Genomic DNA, 20,786 nt, shown 5'->3' on the forward strand with positions numbered 1-20,786 from the left:
GCAAGCTAGAGAGCGCTCCCTCATGTAACACCCATAAGGGCACGCAAGTTTTGTTCGTCTTGTTCTGCCCAAGCTCAGCTCCGTTTCTCACAGGGGTGCCTGCCACATACTTAGAAGTATGGAATGATACAGGAATGATACACAGGAATGATATGAAGTTGTGCAAGATTTCAGCCAAGGGAGGGAGCCCAGCTAGCTGAGGTGGAAGGTGGCTTTTCAGCTGGGTCCTGAAAGATTTCTACAGGTTGAGAAAGTCGAAGGGAATTTTAAGCAAAAGAATAAGCATCAGCAACAGCACGGGCAGACACCTGCAAGGACTATCTCCTGATTAGGAACAGGGCACTTTATTGTAGGAGACAGGACTGGAACGTTCGGCTAAGGCAAGAGAGTGTGAGGCTAAGGAGGTGGAACAGGGTGTATGGGGCACGGGGTATCCGGCCCCGGCTCCTGCCACAACCGTGAGGTCTATAGATCCTTTCCCGTAGCACCCTTGGTGACTCTGCTTCCCTGCCTGATGCAAAGGACGTGGGCTACAGAGAGCAGAAGGAGACATGGCAGGCGGACACACCAGTCCCCACCATACTTATGAAAGAAGACGTAGGAGTGAGTTGATAAAAGCATCCGAGCAAGAGGGCCGGCAATGGAAATGGGAAAAAAAAAAAAAAAAGGAACAGCTGCAAAGACACTTGGAAGGTCAGTGGGTGGCCACAGCGACCACTGGAAGGTGGTGGCAAAGGAGACATCCAAGATGGCCCCAGGGTTCTATCCTTGGCGATGAGGCCACTGGGAGAAACGGTAAAATGAGGAGTTCCAGGGACAAAATTTTGTCTTAGTGACCCCCTATCTCAGACATGCTGAGCAAGTGTTGACAAGTAAAAGCTGCTGGAAAAAAACAGGGACAGACCCAGGAGTGCCCCCCACTTGGAGCATGAAAATGGTAAGGGTGGATGAAATAGCTAAAGGAAACAAGTACTAAGTACAAAACTTAGGAAAGGGACGGCATTTGGAAGATGAAAGGTTTAACAGTCGTGTGGGAAGGAGACAGATAAGACCCAAGAGGAGCAGAAAGATACTCAAAATGGCACACTGCCAATGAATGAAGCAGTGAGTCTCCGGAAGGATGAGGCAAGTCAATCGTGATGATAACTGTGACAGTAAGACTAACAGCAGCAGCATTGACGGTCTACAGGTGACGAGTCAAGTTCTTCTCGTGCTTTATCTCAGTGAATCCCCCCAGCATCTTCAGAGTTGTCTGCCCGGCTTCACAGATGAAGAAACCAAGGCTGGAACAGGTTTACGTGACTAACATCAGTTCACGCCCACAGGGAAAGCAAAGCCCGTCCTTCAATCTGGGTCGTCCACGCTATCCTGCCTCCTCTCACAAACAGACGAAGAGGGAGAAAAAGCCCAGGGCCATGGTGACAAGGCACCATGGAGAGAAGTTGCCCAGATAGGGGCACATCTGGAAAGGTTACGAGGTGATGGGGTAGCAGAGAGATCAAGAAAGTATAAAAACTCCACGTGAGGTGGGAGGAGAATGCCCTGGATGAAGAGCTCCAGACAATAAAACTGCCTTCTCCCTTTTTAAAAATGGTCAGCAAAGCTTAAGAGTGAGAAGAGTGGATTTCGGCAAACTACAGGCAATTCTCAGCCTGTTTGTATTTTTATTTTTTTATTTTTCCAAAGTCTTTATATTTTGCGAATTCAGTGTTTAAAAAAAAAACAAAAACAAAAAAAAAAACAACCCATATAGGAAAATGGACTGGAAAGAAATAAATCAAGACCATGTGGGGGAGGATGTGCCCGAGACAGTTTTTATAAATAAAGTTTTATTGCAAGAGCCACCTCATTCATGCACACAGTGGCTATGGCAGCTTTCGCTCTCCCCCAGCAGAGCTGTGATGTTGCAGGGGGACCTTACGGCCTGCAAATCCGAAAATGTTTACTTTTTGTTTTTTTCCAGAAAAGATATGCTAACTCCTGATGAAGAGAGTTTATGAGCTGGATAAGAATATGAAAGCAAAGGGAGAGTATGGTGTCTTAGAATCTTACGAGAGTTCTTGGCTACCCAGCTGGCTGGGCCAGTAGTCACAGAGCGCCTATTCTTTCTGTATACAGATTTCTGGAAACTTCGATAAGAACTTTCAGTCTCACGGAGATAAATCTCTCTTAAAGTGACTGAACCCATTAAAGTCGAAAACTGCTAATCATAACGTCCTAAGAAATCCCCAAAGAGAAAAGGTGGCAATATACCTACCACACAATGACTCAAATAATTCAGACAGATGTCATCCGTGCAGAATTAAACATCTGCACTAAGCCCCCTGTGTCCCATTTCCTTGAGGTTGAGAAGACAAAACTTACTTTTAAGGATTAGCATTAAAGGTTGCTGCAGGAATTTTTTTGGATGGGCAAAATCCCCTGCGAGTGAGGGGCAACGTTGGAAGGATATTGTAGTAAGAAAAGCCTGTATTATGGCAGCTCAGAAAGGAACCCAAGGCAAAGGCTCAATGTAAGATTTTAGCACTCTCACTGCTTTTAATGTTCACCACTAAAACCAGGAAATAACAGTAAACCATAAAGTGCTAAGCTAATATTCGTCCCTTGCAGGGGAGAAAAAAATAGATTTTTCAGGCATTGGTAAGGGCAACATTTTGTTTTCTTTCTCAAAACTCCCTGCTACCTCACCAATATTCATAATTACCATTTTTCTTTTTTTTTCTTTTTAAAGATTTTAAAGTAGTAGATTTTAAAGATTTTTCTTTTTACAGATCACAAGTAGGCAGAGAGGCAGGCGGGGGTGAGGAAGCAGGCTCCCCTCTGAGCAGAGAAGCCCAGTGCAGGGCTTGATCCCAGGACCCCGAGATCATGACCAGAGCCAAAGGCAGAGGCTCAACCCACTGAGCCACCCAGGCACCCTCCTCCCCTTTTTTCTCAATATACATCGCTTTCCTATTTCCTTTACAAAGAACACATGCTTGCTGTAAAGGTTTCGAAGAACACTGTGAAGTATACAAGACCGAAATGCACTGAAATCACAGCTCCTGAGAAAACCCTCACAGACCTCTATGGTCTTCTGGACAATTTCACCCACTTGGAGTATATTATATGTGATGCTTTTATCATGGACACTTTTCTTTAATTCTCTTTTAAGAAAAAGCAACAGCAAAAAAATTAAAATGACATTTGTACAAGGTAAGAAAACAGTGCAAACCATTAAAAAAAAATGGGTCTCAAATGACAAACTTTGCCTACCAGTCACCCTGCTGAGATAAATATTTATGGAAACCCGCTGCTTTTTAAAATTCTTCTGGTGGCTTCCATTTGAAATTTAAATAGTAGATTTACAGTTGTATTTTTCCAAGTAGACTATTTTAATTCCAGTAATAGTTAACTATATTTGTATTTTTAAGAATGAATGATGGAAAAGAGATTGAGTCCATAAAATAAAAACTAAAATTCAGCATACTTAACACTCCTACTCAACTTTCTCTCTCTTCAATTTCTAATTTTAGTTAGTATCAATACTTTTACATGAAGAATTCTAATATTCACATTTTTTTAACATAACAATAATGAGGTTTTCCCTTCTTGTCTGTGTTGATACTAAAATTTTAAACCCACTGAAAGGCAGTTACAGAATGATGATGATGGGACCTGCACAGAAAGAAATGTAATCTTGTGTCTTTTTATCCTGCAGCTCCCAGCAGACAGGCCAAAGGGGCAATTTTTGAAAGTTTTCCTTCAGCTTCTGTGACTATGCGGATTTCATTGTTGCTCTAGTTTCTTATTTTTACTTCATATTGTGTCCTCTCTTATTTCTCATCGTTATGCTGGAGAATTTCCCTGGAGAACTTTTTGTGCATATGTTAGACTGGGGGTGATTTGAGTCCATTTTAATTCTGTCCTCATGTCTGTTTGATGAAGTGGCGAGGTGTAGAATTTGTGGTCCCGAATAAATCCCCCTCTGAACTTGGATAACATCACTTCATTTGCTTCCAGTGACTGGGATGGATACTAAGAAAAGGTTCAGTTCTCCTGTAAAATAGCCCTTTGATTCTCTCTGACACTCTTTAAGATTTTTTTTTTTCTTTCTTATAGGTATTCTGACCAGGACATGTCTAGGTGTGGCTCTTTTGGCCTTTCCTTTGGATCAATTTCAGTGGATCACATCAACCCCACGATTTATGCAAAACGGTTTTTTACTATTTTTTCTCCTTTTCAATTTTGGAACTCCTATCAAAAGACTGTTGGTCATTTTGAATCCACTCGCCATTCTGTTTTACTTTTCTTTCATATTTACCATCTTTTTACTGTATGTTATAGAGATTTCCTTTACTTTTTCTTACTTTGAAACAGCTTACTTTGTGCCCTTCCAGTTTATTTAATTCTATCTACTGCGAGCATATTTTCAGTTGCTAAGCATTGTTTCCTGTTGCTCAGCAGACTATTCCTATTTTATGGAAATAATATTTCCTCAAGTCCCACTGAACTTACTAATTACAGTATTTTTCAAAGTCCTTGGCTGTGCTCTGAATTATCTGAGGTCAGATTTTTGGTTTATCTTGCTCTTTCTTTGACATGTATTTCCTCAAATATCTTGCGATCCTTGGTTTGGGTTGATACTTTTGGAAGAAAATAATCCACATTTCTTTTTATCATCATAATTCCTTTTTTCTTCTCTAGCATTGGGTGGAGAGAAGGAAAATAAAGTAAAAAAGAAAACACTTTAGTTTCCCTTTAGTAATTAAGTGTTAACATTTAACAAGTTCTTTCTCTCTCTCTTTTTTTTTTTTTTTAAATTTTGAGAGAGAGAGAGAGAGAAGACAAGCAGGGAGGGGGAGAGAAAGACTCTCCAGCAGGGTCCACACTCAGCACGGAGCTGAGGTGGGACTCGATCACAAGACCCTGAGATCATGACCTGAGCCAAAATCAAGAGCTGGACGCTTAACCAACCGAACCACCCAGGTGCCCCAATACTCAACAAATTCTTAATTATTTGGGGAAAACTGGGAATTTCAGACTCAGATTCTCTCATCCGTAATGACGGGTTCCTCTATTTGTCCGGAAACCTAAAATACACTTTATCAACAATCTTAAGCAGCACAAAATCATCAGCAATGAAAAACGCATTTTCAGCATTAGAATCAGCCTACATTTTCCTCGCCCTGCATCCTCCCCCAAACTCTACTTCCGTTTGTTGTCATCTTCAGAAGCCACTTCTTCCGGCCTCCCTGGGGATGCCTCGGGGACAGAGATGCTGCGCGCCGCGCTCGGGAAAGCGGCCGAAGCGGCCGCGGTGGGCGCGCCCGCGGGCACGCGCCCCTCACCTGCTGCGTGGTGCTGGTGACGATGCCCTGCTGGAGGCGGTACGCCTGCTCCTGCAAGTACTTCCGGGTCTCGTGATTCCGCAGCAGGTAGTTTTCGATCTGAAAAGCAAGCACACGGATCTCTCAAGGACACGCCGAGTCGCTGCGGAGGGTGAAGGGAGAAGCCAGAAACAGCGAGGTGCTGACCTTGGAACCAAAGTTCAGATTCGCTGGCCCCACGCCCATGACCCCCGCGTAGACCGGAAGTGGGCGGTCACCGTGATGCACTCTGGGAGTGAGAGTCAGGGACGGAACACGCGTGTCCTGGGAGCAATGTTACGGGACTCGGTCGCCGACAAAGATCGGCGAGGGTCTGAGTGCCCCGCCGTTGGAGACCCCACGCAGTGACTCCCTGCTTTCTTGCACATAGCCACAGTCTCCCCCTCACGGGTCCTTAACCACTCAACAGCTGCAAAGTTAAATAAACGCGCCAGGGTGTACAGATGGCAGCCTCCGGAACCCTGAGCCTCTAGGAGGCGGACTCCATCGGCACGGAGAAGACTATCTATTTGAAGGGAAACAAGGAGAAAATAGGTACAAAATTTGAAGGCCACCAGCTGTACAACACAAAGACATATACTAGTTTCACGAACTCATGAGATTTTCACGCTATCTCGAAAACAGGGCTGATTTGAGCAAAAGCAGAGAAAATACGAAAACAGATTTCCACAGAAAATAACGCTTGAAGTTGTCCGAAGTCTGTATTTTTAGATACGATCTCCTATTAAAAATCCAAACATATATGGGGCGCCTGGGTGGCTCAGCGGGTTAAGCCGCTGCCTTCGGCTCGGGTCATGATCTCAGGGTCCTGGGATCGAGCCCCGCATCGGGTTCTCTGCTCAGCGGGGAACCTGCTTCCTCCTCTCTCTCTGCCTGCCTCTCTGCCTACTTGTGATCTCTTTCTGTCAAATAACTAAATAAAAAATCTTTAAAAAGAAAAAAATCCAAACATACACATGATGACCAGATGGAAATGTGGTTAAGAAGAATGCGCACGGGCTACACTGAGTAGGAACGGGGCTCACTGCGGGGCCTGCCCGGCGTGTGCGAAGATGTCTGCAGACAGTGATTCGGATCCGTAACTGCGCCGTCTGGGTTTTTGTTTGTTTTCAGTTGTTGTTTTCTTTTGCTTTTATTTTTATTTTATTTTATTTTTTTTAAAGATTTATTTATTTATTTGACAGACAGAGATCACAAGCAGGCAGAAAGGCAGGCAGAGAGAGAGGGGGAAGCAGGCTCCCTGCTGAACAGAGAGCCTGACGTGGGGCTCGATCCCAGGACCCTGAGATCATGACCCGAGCCGAAGGCAGAGGCTTTAACCCACTAAGCCACCCAGGCGCCCCTCTTTTGCTTTTATTAATACCACGTAACCGTTTGGCTTTAATTTGTCACTGTAGTTCCCTGGTTAAGAACATCTAATAACTGTGAGTCTCTCCGTATTACTACATTTTAATTTTCCATATGCTAAAAGGACCACTATTTAATACCAATTAGAGACAATTAAAATGCAGACTATAATTACTATCATCCATGGAAACCATAAAGCAGAACGCAATGTACCTTTCTACTAAACATAAGTGAAAGAATTATAAAAATGAAGAGATCCCTGAAATGAAACATCGTTTAAGTGACACATTAGGACCATGGCATTTTATTATATTAATTTTCTCTTCTGCTTCCCCCAAAGTCATGTCCTTCCAAGGTGACATTACCATCGATAGGAAATGTTTTCGCCCAAAAAAAAAAAAAAAAAAAAAAGATTCCTGCCTGAAATGTAACAGGTACACACTGCCACCCAGCTTTGGGTACTTCTGCTTTATTATTTGTCCTTTTGCATTTGATCTTGTTAAGCACTGTCCTGGGGGCCAGTTGTGAGAGCAGCTTGTATGAGAGGCTCGGCTCACGAATGGGCCATGCACCCAGGGCTAGCCCATGCATTTGCAGACTTTCTAGAGGGGTATCAGTGGTGCTGCACAGACGAAGTCTGGAGGGATTTATTTATTTATTTATAGGGGGAAAAATTTAAAGCTTATTTCCAAAAGCCAGTGCAAGGGGAAGGAAGAATAACAATGTTTCAGTTCCTTTAACATCAACCACTGGCACATCACCACTAAAAGGACTGCGTCTTAGATTAGCAGTTAAGCCTTCCTTCCCCGCACCATTCGAGGACCAGGACAGAGACCCCACGTCCTACAGGCTGAGGATGGAGGGCCTGACTGAAGATGGGAGGGACAGGGCCCAAAGCGTCACTGTCATGTCCGCCAGTCCCCCTGGGCAGCCGTGACCTGGATGGCCCTCTAAAGCCGATCGACACCTTCAGGCTCACAGCTGAAAACAACAGCAGCACAAAAGACAAAAAGACCTGCATTTCAATGTAGGAATCCTATATTTAAAAACAAAAACAAAAACAAAAAAACCCCCAAACTTCTAATGATTGAGTACAGGATCACAGTGTTATTCTTTAGTAGAGTAAAATTAAAAAGCATATTTCTTCTGGGGAATAGACTTCTGTTAAAATGAAAATCTTCACGATATAAGTATTATAGAAAAAAATGATAAATGTCAGCTTTAAAGTCACTAATTTTTCGTTTAAGAAAACACAAGTTTTACAATTAACATTTGTAGATGAGGCATTTCTTCTGTTTCTTTTTATTTCCTTTTTCTGCTTTCTCTTAAGTACTGTATATGATTACACTTTTCTCTCCTTCCTTAGTACATTGACTACACTTCTTCTAAAACTGTTTTTAGTGGTTGCCAGAGTGTTTGCAATATACAACTATTTCAAGTCCCCTTTCACAGAATGCTGTACCATTCTGCAACTGGTACAGCTTCCTTTTAAGAGAGTACCATCAATTTCTCTCTCCTCGTAACATTGCTATCTTTGCATGTTTTGATTTCTCCTTCACTTTTTAAAAAAATATTTATTTATTTATTTGAGAGAAAGAGAGGGAAGAGAAAGTCCCAAGCAGACTCCCTGCTGAGTATGAGGCCAACTTGGGGCTCAATCTCACATCTCGTGACCCTGAGATCACGACCTGAGCTGAAATCAAGAGTCAGACCCTCAGCTGACTCTGCCACCCAGGCACCCTCTCCTTTACTTCTGAAGAAGATTTTGCTAGATACAGAATTCTAGGCTGCTGGATTTTTTTCTTTCGATGCTTTAAATATTGCATTTTACTTTCTTCTTGCTTGTAAGATTTCTGACCCAAAATATGTTATAATTCTTGTCCTTATTTCTCAATATGTAAGGGCTTCCCGCCTCACCCCCAGCTTCTTTCAAGATTTTTTTTTTAAGATTTTATCTATTTTTTGACAGACAGAGATCACAAGCAGGCAGAGAGGCAGGCAGAGAGAGAGGAGGAAGCTGGCTGCCCGCCAAGCAGAGAGCCCAATGTGGGGCTCGATCCCAGGACCCCAGGATCATGACCTGAGCCGAAGGCAGAGGCTTAACCCACTGAGCCACCCAGCCGCCCCAAGATTTTCTTTTTATTTTCGGTTTTCTGCAGTTTAAACGTGACATCCCTACCTGCAGATTTTTGGGGGTATTTATCTTACTTGGTATTCTCTGTGTTTCCTCAACCTGTGGTTTGGTGCCTGTCACTAAATTTGGAAAACTCTGTCATTGTTATTACAACTACTTCTTCTGTTCCCTTGTCTTCCTTCTCCCTCTGGCATTCCCACTGTGTTGATGTTCTATCTTTTGTAACTGTCCCACAGTTCAGGAATATTCTGTTCTGGTTTTCTCCTGCATTCCTTTTTTTTTCTCTTGCTTTTCAGTGAAAAATTTACACTGACCTATCTTCAAGCTCAATGATTCTTTCTTTAGCTGTGTCTGGTACACTGACGGGCTCATAAAAGGCATTTTTCATTTCTGTTACAGTGTTTCTGATGTCTAGCACTTCTTTCGATTTTTTCTTAGAGTTTCTATCTCTCTGCTTACATTACTCATCTGTTCTTGCATGTTTTTTACTTTTTCCATTAGAGTCCTCGATATACTAATTAGTTATTTTAAATAGCTAATTCCAAAATCTGTGTCATACCTGAGTCTGGTTATGATGCTTATTTTGTCTTTTCATGATACATGTCGTAATTTTTATTTTTTATATTTTTTGTTGTTGTTGAAAACTGAATATGATATATCTGGTAATAGGAACTGCGATAATCAGGCTTTTAATGTGCAATATGTTAATCTGGCTAGAAGCTGAGTTATGCTGAATGTTTTGAAATCAAAAAGACTTTAATCTCTTCCCATGTCCCTGTTTTTATCTCCTTGGTTACTTTGGGTTTCCCTAGAAATCCCTTCTTAAATAGAGTGTCTTACAGCTTTGCTCATTTGTAATCTGTTATTATCACACTTGATGTGCTGGTAAGGTATTAGGGTAGGGAATAATTCTATAATCTTAAGATTAAATTTAGGTTTTTTTTTTAGTGGGACTGAGTTCCTGGGCTGTGACTTGCCAAAGTACTTCTTGGCCTTTTTTTTTTTTTTCCCCCTTCCCTTCTGTGAAACAGGAAAGCTAGGATTGTCTGTCTTCTCCTACATCAGATAGAGCTCTGGTAGAGTAGTTTTCCTCAAGTGTAAGCCTCTGTTATAGACAACAGAATGCTCCAGGTGTATTTCAAAATGGCTACTTGTTCCCATCCCTCTACCAGAAACATGAGAGGATTTTTGTCCAGTCTTTCCTGTGATACCTTGGTAGGGGCTCTTGGAGGTGAAGCCCATGAAGGGGTCAGGACCTCGCTAAGACTAGGTCCCTAGGAGTTTTTAACTCTTAGGCTAGTACACACTAAGCCTCCAGCAATTCCTCAATTGCTGGTTAAACACTCCTCTGAGTTACTGGCCCCATTAGCTTCTGCCCCAGGTGAGCCGATCTTGGTTTTGATTCACGGTGATTCTCTGAATTCCCAACTGTCCAATTACCAAAGTGACAGTCTCCTTTGCTTTTGCCTCAATTCTCTGATGGATCTGAGAAGAGTCACCGATTTTCTGTCTGTTTAGCTTTTTTCTTGTTGAGAAGATGGGAGTATGATGAATGCCACACTCTTAATCTGTCAAATCTAAACCCAGAAAACTGGTCTCTAGGATATGTCTTTTGTTACAAGTTGCTAATATCCTTAGGGAAAATATAAAGAGGTCTAACACTTTTATGTTGCTTTGTTGTTTAGAAACTTTTTTTCACATACGCTAACTGGTTTGATCCCTGGGCACCACAGGCAAATTACTTCGTCATCCTGTCCTTTGGTTTTCTTATGTGCAAAATGCGGACATAACAAATCTATCTCATGGATTTATTGTACAGATTATCAGTGTTAATTTATGTAAAGCATTTATAATAGTGTCAGGCCCCAGCACGAACTGTATGTTAAACATCAGCTAAACATGGTTCCTGTCTAGCTGTATGTTTTATAGAGACGAAGAAACCAAAGTTCAGAAAAATTAAGTAACTTATGGAAATTACAAAGCTGAAAAGAGTTTGATTTAGTTAAATCTTTTTCTTTTTTTGAAGATTTTTTAAAAATTTATTAGAGAGAGAAAGTGCACAAGTGGCTGAGCAGGCAGCCCAGTATGGGGCTTGATTCCAGGACCCAGGGATCATGACCTGAGCTAAAGGAAGACACTTAACTGACAGCCATGCCTAGCCAGATTTTTGAGTACAAATCTTGAATGATTTCCATTGCCACATCATGGCTTTCCCTCTCTCCACCCCCTACCTTATTCCCTTTTACTTAACCAAGTCTAAGGAGCATCCAAGCAGGCAGGCCAGGCACTGTGCTAGCTGCTGAACAACTAAAAAGATGAAAAATACATAGGTTCTGCCTTCAAGGAGGCACGGTCACTATAGAAAAAGATATATGGAATCAGATAACTTAAATGACATCACAAGGCCAGTGACAGACAAGCACAGTAAATTCTGAGAAGACCCCCAACACAGGGGAGGAAAGAGGCTCTGAGAAGTTTCCAGATGCGCTCACACTTGCATTCAGCCTCGACAGACACACACGGTAGGTAGTGGGGAAAGTATGAGGGTCAACCAGACCAGAGCAGTGATTGCCAAATTTGCAGCCACCAGGAGAGTTTGTAAAAACACAGATTGCTGAGTCCCACCCCTATTTCTGAGACCCAAGAATATGCATTTCTAACAAGTTCCCTGAAGTAGAGCAGCGCAAAGAGGCAGGCTATTAAGAGAAGAAGGTAGCAGTGGATAGGAGGCAGATCCTGGGTGGAATTTTACACCAATTCAAGGAGAGAAGGTTCTATTCTAAAAGCCACTGGGGTGGGGTGGGGGGGGGCGCCTAGGTGGCTCAGTGGGTTAAAGCCTCTGCCTTCACTTCAGGTCATGATCCCAGGGTCCTGGGATCAAGCCCTACGTCAGGCTCTCTGCTCAGCGGGGAATCTGCTTCTGCCTGCCTCTCTGCCTACTTGTGATCTCTGTCTGTCAAATAAATAATATCTTAAGCCACTGGGGGCCAGGGATGGAATGGGGAGCGGTGGGCTACGAAAGAAGATGGCTCTTTTTGACTGCGACCAAGAAAAGAAACAAAAATCCTGCTGAGAAATGATGAGGCTTGAACAAAGCCATCCCTGAGAGGAAGAGAGGGGAAGAAAGCGAAGGCAGAGGTTATGTTGCAGAATCTGTAAACTGGACAATGGCATGGCTCTGGAAGACATGGGGAAGAAAAGTCAAGCGTGGGAGGCTGGACGATACCACCAGACGGGAGAACAAAGAGGGAAGAAAGATTTCAAAGACAGCCCAGCGACCCCCACAGTAAACGTGGAGTAGGCTTCAGATGGGAAATCCTTGAACGCATCTAAACATGGAGAAAGGTAACCATAACCATAGAAAGAGAAGGATGGAGATGGGGCAGAGCAAGAGAACGCCTCTCAGGCCAGTTTCCGGCCCAGGCAGAGACAGTGGGCTCACAGGCGCATGGATGGCTCGGCTTTGAGGGCGGGGGGGAGCCCTGTCGTCCTCTGGGGTTGCAGAAAGGAGGCAGGAACAGGTGTGGAGTGAGACACATCTATAAACAGAGTTGGTAAAAGGAGATCCCATCCACAGCCTCAGTTTCTTAATAAGAAAAGAAGGGAAGTGGGGCACCTGGATGGTTCAGTCGGTTAAGAGTCTAACTCAGTTTTGGCTCTAGATCTCAGGGTCCTGGGATCGAGCCCCGTGTCCGGCTCTGTGCTGGGCGGGGAGGCAGTTTGAGATTCTCTCCCTCTCCCCCTGACCTCCCTTCCATTCTCTCTCTCAGGTAAATAAGTAAATCTTACCAAAAAAAAAGAAAAGAAAGAAAGAAAGAAAAGGAGGGAAGGTTCTAGCTGCTGAGGAAAAAGTTGTGCTGACCCTCAGTTCCACACATTCTCGGAAGGACGAACGAGAAGCTGTGCGTGCTGGCACAATGGTGGTCCGAATGTTATTCCACTTAAATTTTAGGATGATTTTTCATCTTTCCTACGTCATTCCTCCCCCAGTCATACAGGATGTCCGCCGTGCCCGCAAGAATACAAGTTCAGGTGAGAAAAGCTTCGGAACATACTGAGTCCTATTTGTACATTCAGAATGATTACTAACAAAACCCGATTCAAACATGAGTTGATGACCATGAAGCTAGTGATTCTCTGGTACCTTTTGCAAAGCTTCTTCTGTTTTTTCAGGGTTTGTTTTCAGGGCTTGAGAAGCGTCATACATAGGGATCGGCATAAATCTCAATGTATAGTTCCTAGAAAAAGGAGAAAGGGATGCTTATTTTAAAATAACAGCCCACTACCTTCATTCAGCACTCTTTTTTTTAAATCCCAAGAGAGCAACCAGCATGTATTATAAAATTTCAAACTCACAGCCTATCTCAGAGCCCTAGCTCTCAAGCCCGCTTTCTCCAGGGTGTGTGTATGTGCACCCACGGGAACCCATAGCACCCACGGCAGGCACCCGTGGCAGGCCGTGCTATCTTCTAACAGCAACACAACTGGAAGGCATCTGGTTTTGTTGCTTTCAAATCCAGATTTTCAAACTGGGCCGAGAGAACGTGGCTGGGAGGTTAAGTCCAGCATCCGCTGGCTACTCGGTTTTCATCACCAATGGATCTGACCGTCCCCAGAGCCCCACAGGGGCTACGTGTGACAGCCAGTCCCCAACCAAGAAAGGAAAACTAGGAAACAAAACCAAAACACCTGCATGCAAAGCAAGGACAGGAGTATCAGCAAAAAGTCTGTTCAGGCTCTGCGCCCCTTTCCACAAGGAGGCCCCCGAGTGGCCATGGTCTTTGGAAAAGCTGCCTGGCTTGGGCTGCCTGGCTCAGCGCCTTGACCTCTGCAGGTCCTCGCAGGTCCCTCTTGCACATGGCCCACGTCCACACGACTCTCTGCTTCCAGTGAAGCAACTTGTGGAAAACTGTGTCCCTGGATTATCTCCCTGCTGCTCACCAGCTGCTGAGACCCAAGAGGGCAGGGGGCAGTCATCTCCGTGCCAGGCAAATAGCAAAGAACCTCGAATTTACACCCTAGCCTCGGACCACGCCCCTTGCCCCTGCTCCCAGACCACACACTCGCCCCGGAGATGCCTCCTCTCTCCTGCCCCAAACCCCATCTGCCCTTTGCGACCGCATGGCACTCAGGAACAAAGATCTTTGGAGCCACGTGGGGACAAGTGGGGTCCCTCATACACTGGGATCCCACAGTTGGCCGCCCTGTCAACACTAAGCAACACTCAACGGTGTGATCCTTGTGGATACTGAGGACTTCTACTAGAAGAGTCAATGAACAACTCGTTCCCAAAATAAGGTACTAATCATGAAGAATGAATGAAAAGAAAAAAAAAAAAAAGCAGCCAACTTAATCATAGCGGTCATCTGTATGGGTGTTACCTAACAGGGAAAAAATGTCTTTCAGTCCAACGTAAGGGTGGTTGAAAGCAGGATAACGTGCAAAGAAAAAGGCTGCTATTTCCATGACTTCCATTTTTTCACCTTGGCCTTGTTTTAGCAGAACTGTTTTTGTTTGGTTTCAGAGGGGCCAGCCAACTGAAAAGAGGAGACAGTGCGTCTGTTTTTGAGCCTGGAGCATTTTCCTTGGCCTCATCCAATGGTGATCACGCGGCGTACTTTATTTAAACCAGATGGGGTTCTGGGGCCACTGGCATCGTGGAGTATAGCGTAGCTAACAAGACTAAGCCGGGGAGTGCTACCATCAATCCAGAAATGCTGAGTACTGAGTGTGCAGGTTCTTGGCTTCCCATAAAGACCAGTGTGGGCTGCTGGCAGTCCACAGCAGAGGCAACTGTGCTGTTCGCACCTAAATGTAGCTATTTGTAAACAACTGTTTCCATTCGAAGGTTTCCTGGTGCAGTGGGAGTAATTATAGGAGGAAGGCCCCAGGCAGAGGTGGAGCAAGCTGCCTTATCCATATTTAGTGACCATCTGTGGGGGCAGCCGCGGTGACCTCCTGGCTACATCAGAACCCTGGGATTTAGGCCTGGAGCACACTTAGGAATAATTAACTCTGACATTCTCCCTCTATAAAAGAAGAATTAATCAGAAAGGAGCAATGCTTTGCTCAAGAGGATAAGACAGAGCTAGGGACTGAATGGAAGGCTTGTATTTCCAGGCCTAGGGTTTTATCCATGACACCCAGCTAGGCATGGGCGCTCCACTGAGGAGGCCTCACACAGGAAGGGGAATCTGGGAAAAAACACCAACAGTGAGCATTCCCCAACCCCCTCCCTAGGAGACCAGCTTCAGTGCTACTGGCCCCTTATTTCCCACCCACATTCTGTAACCTCTCATTTCCAATGCTACAAACCTGCTTTGAGCACTCCTGCCTTCAGAATACAATATGAGGATCGAAGAGCTCAGAAAGAACCCGGTTTCTAGAATTTCTTCCAGCCATCTTCATATTATTGCCTCATTTTGTTTCCCGGGAAAGTAAATTTGACAATAAACAATGGTAGGCTTTAGCTACCATGGTAATAAAGAAAGCCTTTGACAGTAATGAGACTAACTTGAGCCTGCTATCCCTCGATTTTGGTATTACTTTCGGGAGCTCAGCTTTCTTTGCTCCACTGTATTCAAAGTTGTCATAATGGGCAAAAGAGGCACGACTGATGGAAAGAGAATGCGAAACCACGAGGAAAAGCCAGGTGAACACTGGGTGGGCCCCTGCATCACGGTCTCATTTAATCCTCACGACCGTGGTGGATCCCTGCTCTCAGGGCCCGATGAACAAACTGACCCCAGAACAAAGTGTGTTTTCCCGGGTCTCAGGCTGGGTAACATCAGCTGACTCAGACCCAGATCTTCTGGATCCGAATTCCTTGCTACCTCCATCACCCCACAGGTACTACAGACCCCACTGGTTCTTCTGTATTGTTCCAGAAAGAAGTCCCAATTAAAACTTACTTTTCCATTGCAACAGCTATATCTTGAAAGCCTTGTGCGGTAATGTTGTTCTTGTCCCATATGACAGTCCTGTTGGGAAACCACATCACATAAACGATCAGACATTTAGGGATGGAGGAAATGATTCCCCCCAGTGAAGATGAAACTCTTACAGACAACATCATCTAGGTATTTCAGCACGAGAGGCAAGGAATGACATCAACTTAGTTTTAAACGCGACAAGGATGAGCATTTCCGCCAAAATTACATTCTTAACCCATTCACTGTTCACACAGTGTGAGAAAACCGTACTTCAAAGCAGCAGTACCCTCGTTAACGTGCCATGATGTTACCCAGTGCCTGGTAGCCAGAAAACTCTAAAACCTGATTTCTCTGATACTCTCTCAACATATTCTCCCAATAGCATTCTAGTACTCGTGTCGGAAGTGAGAGCTGTTTATAAAAGATTCTAAAGAACCCCTTGTCCAACACAAGAATTTCGGGTCCTGAGACCTTTGTCCGTTCTAAGTAACTAGAAGGAATCCGGTCATACTGTCCTCTGTTTTCACCATTGCCCTGACATGCTATGACCAACCACCCCAGAAAGCTCTCACTCTGCTGGTAAACCTCTGGTTTCTACAAATAAGATGCTGTTTCCTTTCTCAACACAGAATCTATTTTGGAAGAAAAGTACTATTTCACTTTCAGAAGGTGAACACTTCAGAGGTATTTTGGTGTTTGCGAGTTCACCTGTGACATGAAGCAGCTTTTATTTGTCTGATCCAAGAATCACACTTCTAACTGCTTTCCTTCCTGATCTCATGGACTTTCCTTACATACACTTGGACTTGGACCTTCAAGAAATGGTTGCAGTTTTTGGCCTTGGTGTAGATGGAAGGTTCAGGAGGGCAAGGAAAGCATCAGGAAAGAGCCCCTTGAAGAGCAAATGTGAGTTAAATATTTGTTCACCAAACTGCTGGACTCGGGAGTGGCCGGAGCTCCCCAAAGGACGGACGGGAAAGTGGTCCTTAATAAAAGTGGTTGCCACGTAGCGAGCCCTTAAGAAAAGCCACACTTGGGAAATGCCACGAGTGGTCGAAAATCACCACCCAGAATAGCTAGCCCCCAGGATGAACCTGCCTTTAACCAGGGCACCTCCCGCATCCTTCAGGTTTTGAGTCTTTACACTGGCTGCAGTGGGGGAGGGGAGGTAAGACGGGCTCACAGCCAAGGACGCAGGCCGGCATGTTGGAATGGCGGCCTTTCCTCCCAGCTGCCGACACTGTGAAACGGGACACTGCCCCAGTCCTCAGCTGGGTTTTCTGCCACAGTGGAAACCTTTAAGACAACAGCTCATGGGAATCACAATGTCTAACTTTGGGACCCCAGCCCCCCACCCTGCAATCCCAAGTATTTTGACAAGACTTGAAATGGTTGCCTCTGCTTCCCAGCTGGCCTTCCCCACTGGGCACAGCCGGCTCTCCAATGCTGGGGGTGGGGGGGAGGGTGTGGGATCTTTTCCAGAACTTTCTAAGGCCCTGCTCGGGGCGAGCGTCCTCGTGTCAGGGCCGAGGGCCTGACCTGCGTACCTGAGCTTGGTGTTGATCTGAAGTGCTTTGGCTAACATCTTCGCGCCCATGTCCCCCATGCCGTTCCCGCTGATGTCCACTTTGGTCAGGGAGGTGTTGCTTCCCAGGGCGTTGATGAGGATGGTGACCTCGGTCTTGAGTTTTGAGTCGGCCAGGGACAAGGACTGCAGGGGCTGAGGAGGGAACGTGAGGCAGCAAGCAATGACATGATCTGACGGAAGAGGCTCCGCTCCCTGTGACCCGTTTCACGGAGAATCACTGGGGGAGGGGGTGGTACCCCCTGCGCGCACAGCGCCCCCCAACCCAGCATTTTGCTTCGAAACTCCGGCTCAAAGATGCTGATGAACAGGACCCGAAGGTTCTGGATAAACACAGACAGCTTGTGTTTCAGTGCTGACCCCAGGCCACCTGTGTCCACCTCTCTCCTAAGGGAAGCGTGGAAGGACACCTGGAGTGGCAGATGTCAGCTCTTTGGAAATGGGAGGACAGGAAGAAATAAATAAGGAGAGTCCGTAGAAATTCCTGAGCTTCTGTACGGCTACGCTATCCCTTTTTACCCGTTCTATTTTTACGCCAGGTGAAATGACATCTTAAAATACTAGCGGAGGACAAATGCAAAATAAAAGCCAGCCAAGATCAGTAACAGCTGACATTTACTGAACACGTACCGTCCTTAACCACCGGTCCAGCTTTTCACACGTACTTACTCAGAGACTCACCCAACTCTTATGTGCTATTATACCCGAGTATAATATTGTTATCCGTCTCCCAAATGAGACACAGAAAGGCGAAGTGACTCAAGCGAGGCCACAGAGTTAGAAAGTGGCTGAACAGAATGGATTTTGTGCTCTGGGCCCCTCGTAGCTTATCCTTGACCCTTTTGATGACCCTCCTCCACTTTATCTCAGAAGAACCAATCAGAAGACACACACTTTTTAAGAAAAGACAAAAAGGCAAACCATGTGGCCCAGAGGCAGGTTCTGTCTGCCCCTGAGGAACTTTAGCCCTCTGGCCCAGACCCATTGGCACCTGAATTTGCAATCCCTGAGTTCAGCCAGAATGGAATTAAGGAAGTGAGTAAGGAGAATTCTAGAACCCAAACCAACATGGCCCCGACTGTCTAAACTCAGTCTTCCCGGGAAGATCTGGACATCTTCTGGGTTGCTTCAGGTGGTCTCAAGGGGCACAATCATACTACACAGTTCTAGACACTTACTCCATATGCACGCTGACATCACAGTGAGGGGGACACCAGAAACAGTGGCTCGGGCCGTCCATGCTCCACCACAGCCCCTGGGATCGGGGCTTTCGAGATGTGACTGGAGACACTGCCTGGCGTCTATCTGTACCCGCACTCGACCACCAGATGCTCATTGGTTCAAGATGCATCGGCCATGGGGCTGCGGGAGGCCGGATGGGGATGCGAGTGGCTTCAAGACTCCATCACCCACAAAGCAACGTTACGCATTTGACTACAGTTCTACCAAGTGACCACGCTTCCTGTCCTCCCTGTCCAAATCTGGCCATGTTTTCTAAACTTCATACAGCTACAGGGAACGTATCAACGTGACTCAAATTTCTGAAATGAGGGGCGCCTGGGTGGCTCAGTGGGTTAAAACCTTTGCCTTCCGCTCAGGTCATGATCCCAGGGTCCTGGGATCGAGCCCCACGTCAGGCTCTCTGCTCAGCAGGGAGCCTGCTTCCCCCTCTCTCTCTGCCTGCCTCTCTGCCTGCTTGTGATCTCTGTCAGCCAAATAAATAAATAAAATATTTTTAAAAAAATTTCTGAAATGACACTAAGAACCGGACAGCCAGCTGACACTTAGACATAAGCAGCTTCAGCGAGCCTGCGTTGATGCGAAGATCCCACACTCCAGGAAACAGAAAAAAACTGAACTTTAGCCTGGGGAACCTTCAGGTTTCAAATGAAAATGAATGCAGTGTTCCTTTAATAAAAAGCTCGACTCCCATCTCTCGTCATTTCAGTAATCTCTGTTCAACTACTACAAAAATGATATATTACGGCTCCTGCCTCATTCTGGAAAGCTGCCAAGTTTCCAAGCGAGTAAGCGCTGATTCCAGTACTATATTCAAACTCCAATACACCCCAGTTAACGCTTAAAAATAATAGGCAGAGTCATTAAGGCGAGCGGAACAGCCTGAACTGCACGCATATTTATAAGGTCATCCCTTCCTGACTTGCCGCTTCCATGGAAGCGTACTGTTTGAAATCTTACTATTTTTTTTCACAGCCGAACGTGCTTAATCTGAGAAAATGTCTCCTTGCTACAGGCATTCCCAGGAGAAAGACGTTCGCTTCCAGTGGTTACAACATGCGTTTGCCTGTAATACTCCAAAACAAGATTCCCTGTCATCTCGGCCCCTCTGCGTTACTGTCCCAGGGCTCCAGGCGCAGTGGCTTGACAAGCACGGTCTGTAGTTGAAAGTGACACGGGATCCCCGGCATCTAGATTGTTCTAATCAAACAGAATGTGCAGCACGTGGCAAAGACAGTATTCTGCGAGCCGTCAAAGAACAGGCTCTGTACACACAAGGTCGGAGCGTACAAAGCAAGCGATGATTTTATATATGTAAAAACCTTCAAAAAATAAAAAGAGAGCCCAATTGTGTCAGTCACGGGTGGAATTTTTAGAGTCAGAAGCCTCAGCTCCTAATCATTCTGAATTGTTTTGCACATTACTAATTCAGAAGTAGGAAAAAATAGAAGGTAATTGCTTTTTGAAAAAACCACCTACTTTTCAGTGACACGAACACAAAGAGCTTTCTTTCCACTGTATATGATGAGTGCCACACTTCTCGAACTTGTAACTTGACACAATTCACGTTTACGTAGGAAACTTTTCCGCCTGCAAATATGGTTTGAGGCGTGTTTTAACTATCAAGATTGTTTTTAAGTGAGGGACTCTGGAAATTACAGAAACAGAAGACCCTTGTGCAATAAGCTAAATATGAAATTTTAAAATGTGTTTTTCATAAAACGTAAATTTCCCTGAAATGTGCACTAGGAGACAAGGATTTGTGGATGGATGGTAAATGTGATTCTGCAGTATTAGCTTCCTCGAGCTTTTAAAACTGGGCCGAGACTGGGAAATCAGAAACCCAAAGCAGGGTGGTAGAAAGTCACATTAAATAGGCAAAACTATATCAATTCTGATTTATGCCCCGAATTTTAATAACTCAGTAAAAAAAGTGACAGAACAAGGACAGTGTAACCAAATGAGGACAAAGAGAAGGGCCCATATTCACTAAACAATAATGAGTTTCACTTCAGCCCATAGGTTGGAGATTATATCCACACAACGAAGAGGCGGGACAACGGAATTTTCTCCTGCTCTCCAGGTTAGCACCACACAGAGAGGTGTGGGCAAGGATCGGCAAGGAGAAGTTCCAGTCTCCACCTCTCTTGGCCCTTTAGCTTGCTCAGAAAAGTTAGCTT

The 20,786-nt window shown here is 45.0% G+C and overlaps 1 protein-coding gene across 6 annotated transcripts in view; it reads right to left on the reverse strand.

The window, feature by feature from the left end:
• The window catches only part of CARMIL1 (capping protein regulator and myosin 1 linker 1), a 305,453-nt gene that overhangs the window by 84,254 nt on the left and 200,413 nt on the right, over window positions 1-20,786 (reverse strand). For all 6 annotated transcript variants that reach the window (XM_046004391.1, XM_046004388.1, XM_046004387.1 and 3 more), the window contains 4 exons: window positions 17,330-17,502; window positions 15,762-15,830; window positions 12,995-13,088; window positions 5,331-5,429 (listed from right to left, as the gene is read on the reverse strand). In XM_046004391.1, coding sequence (XP_045860347.1) covers window positions 5,331-5,429; window positions 12,995-13,088; window positions 15,762-15,830; window positions 17,330-17,502 — 435 coding nt within the window. The remainder of the gene's footprint in view (window positions 1-5,330; window positions 5,430-12,994; window positions 13,089-15,761; window positions 15,831-17,329; window positions 17,503-20,786) is intronic.

Source organism: Meles meles, chromosome 5, assembly GCF_922984935.1.
Source record: "Meles meles chromosome 5, mMelMel3.1 paternal haplotype, whole genome shotgun sequence".
Lineage (NCBI taxonomy): Eukaryota > Metazoa > Chordata > Mammalia > Carnivora > Mustelidae > Meles > Meles meles.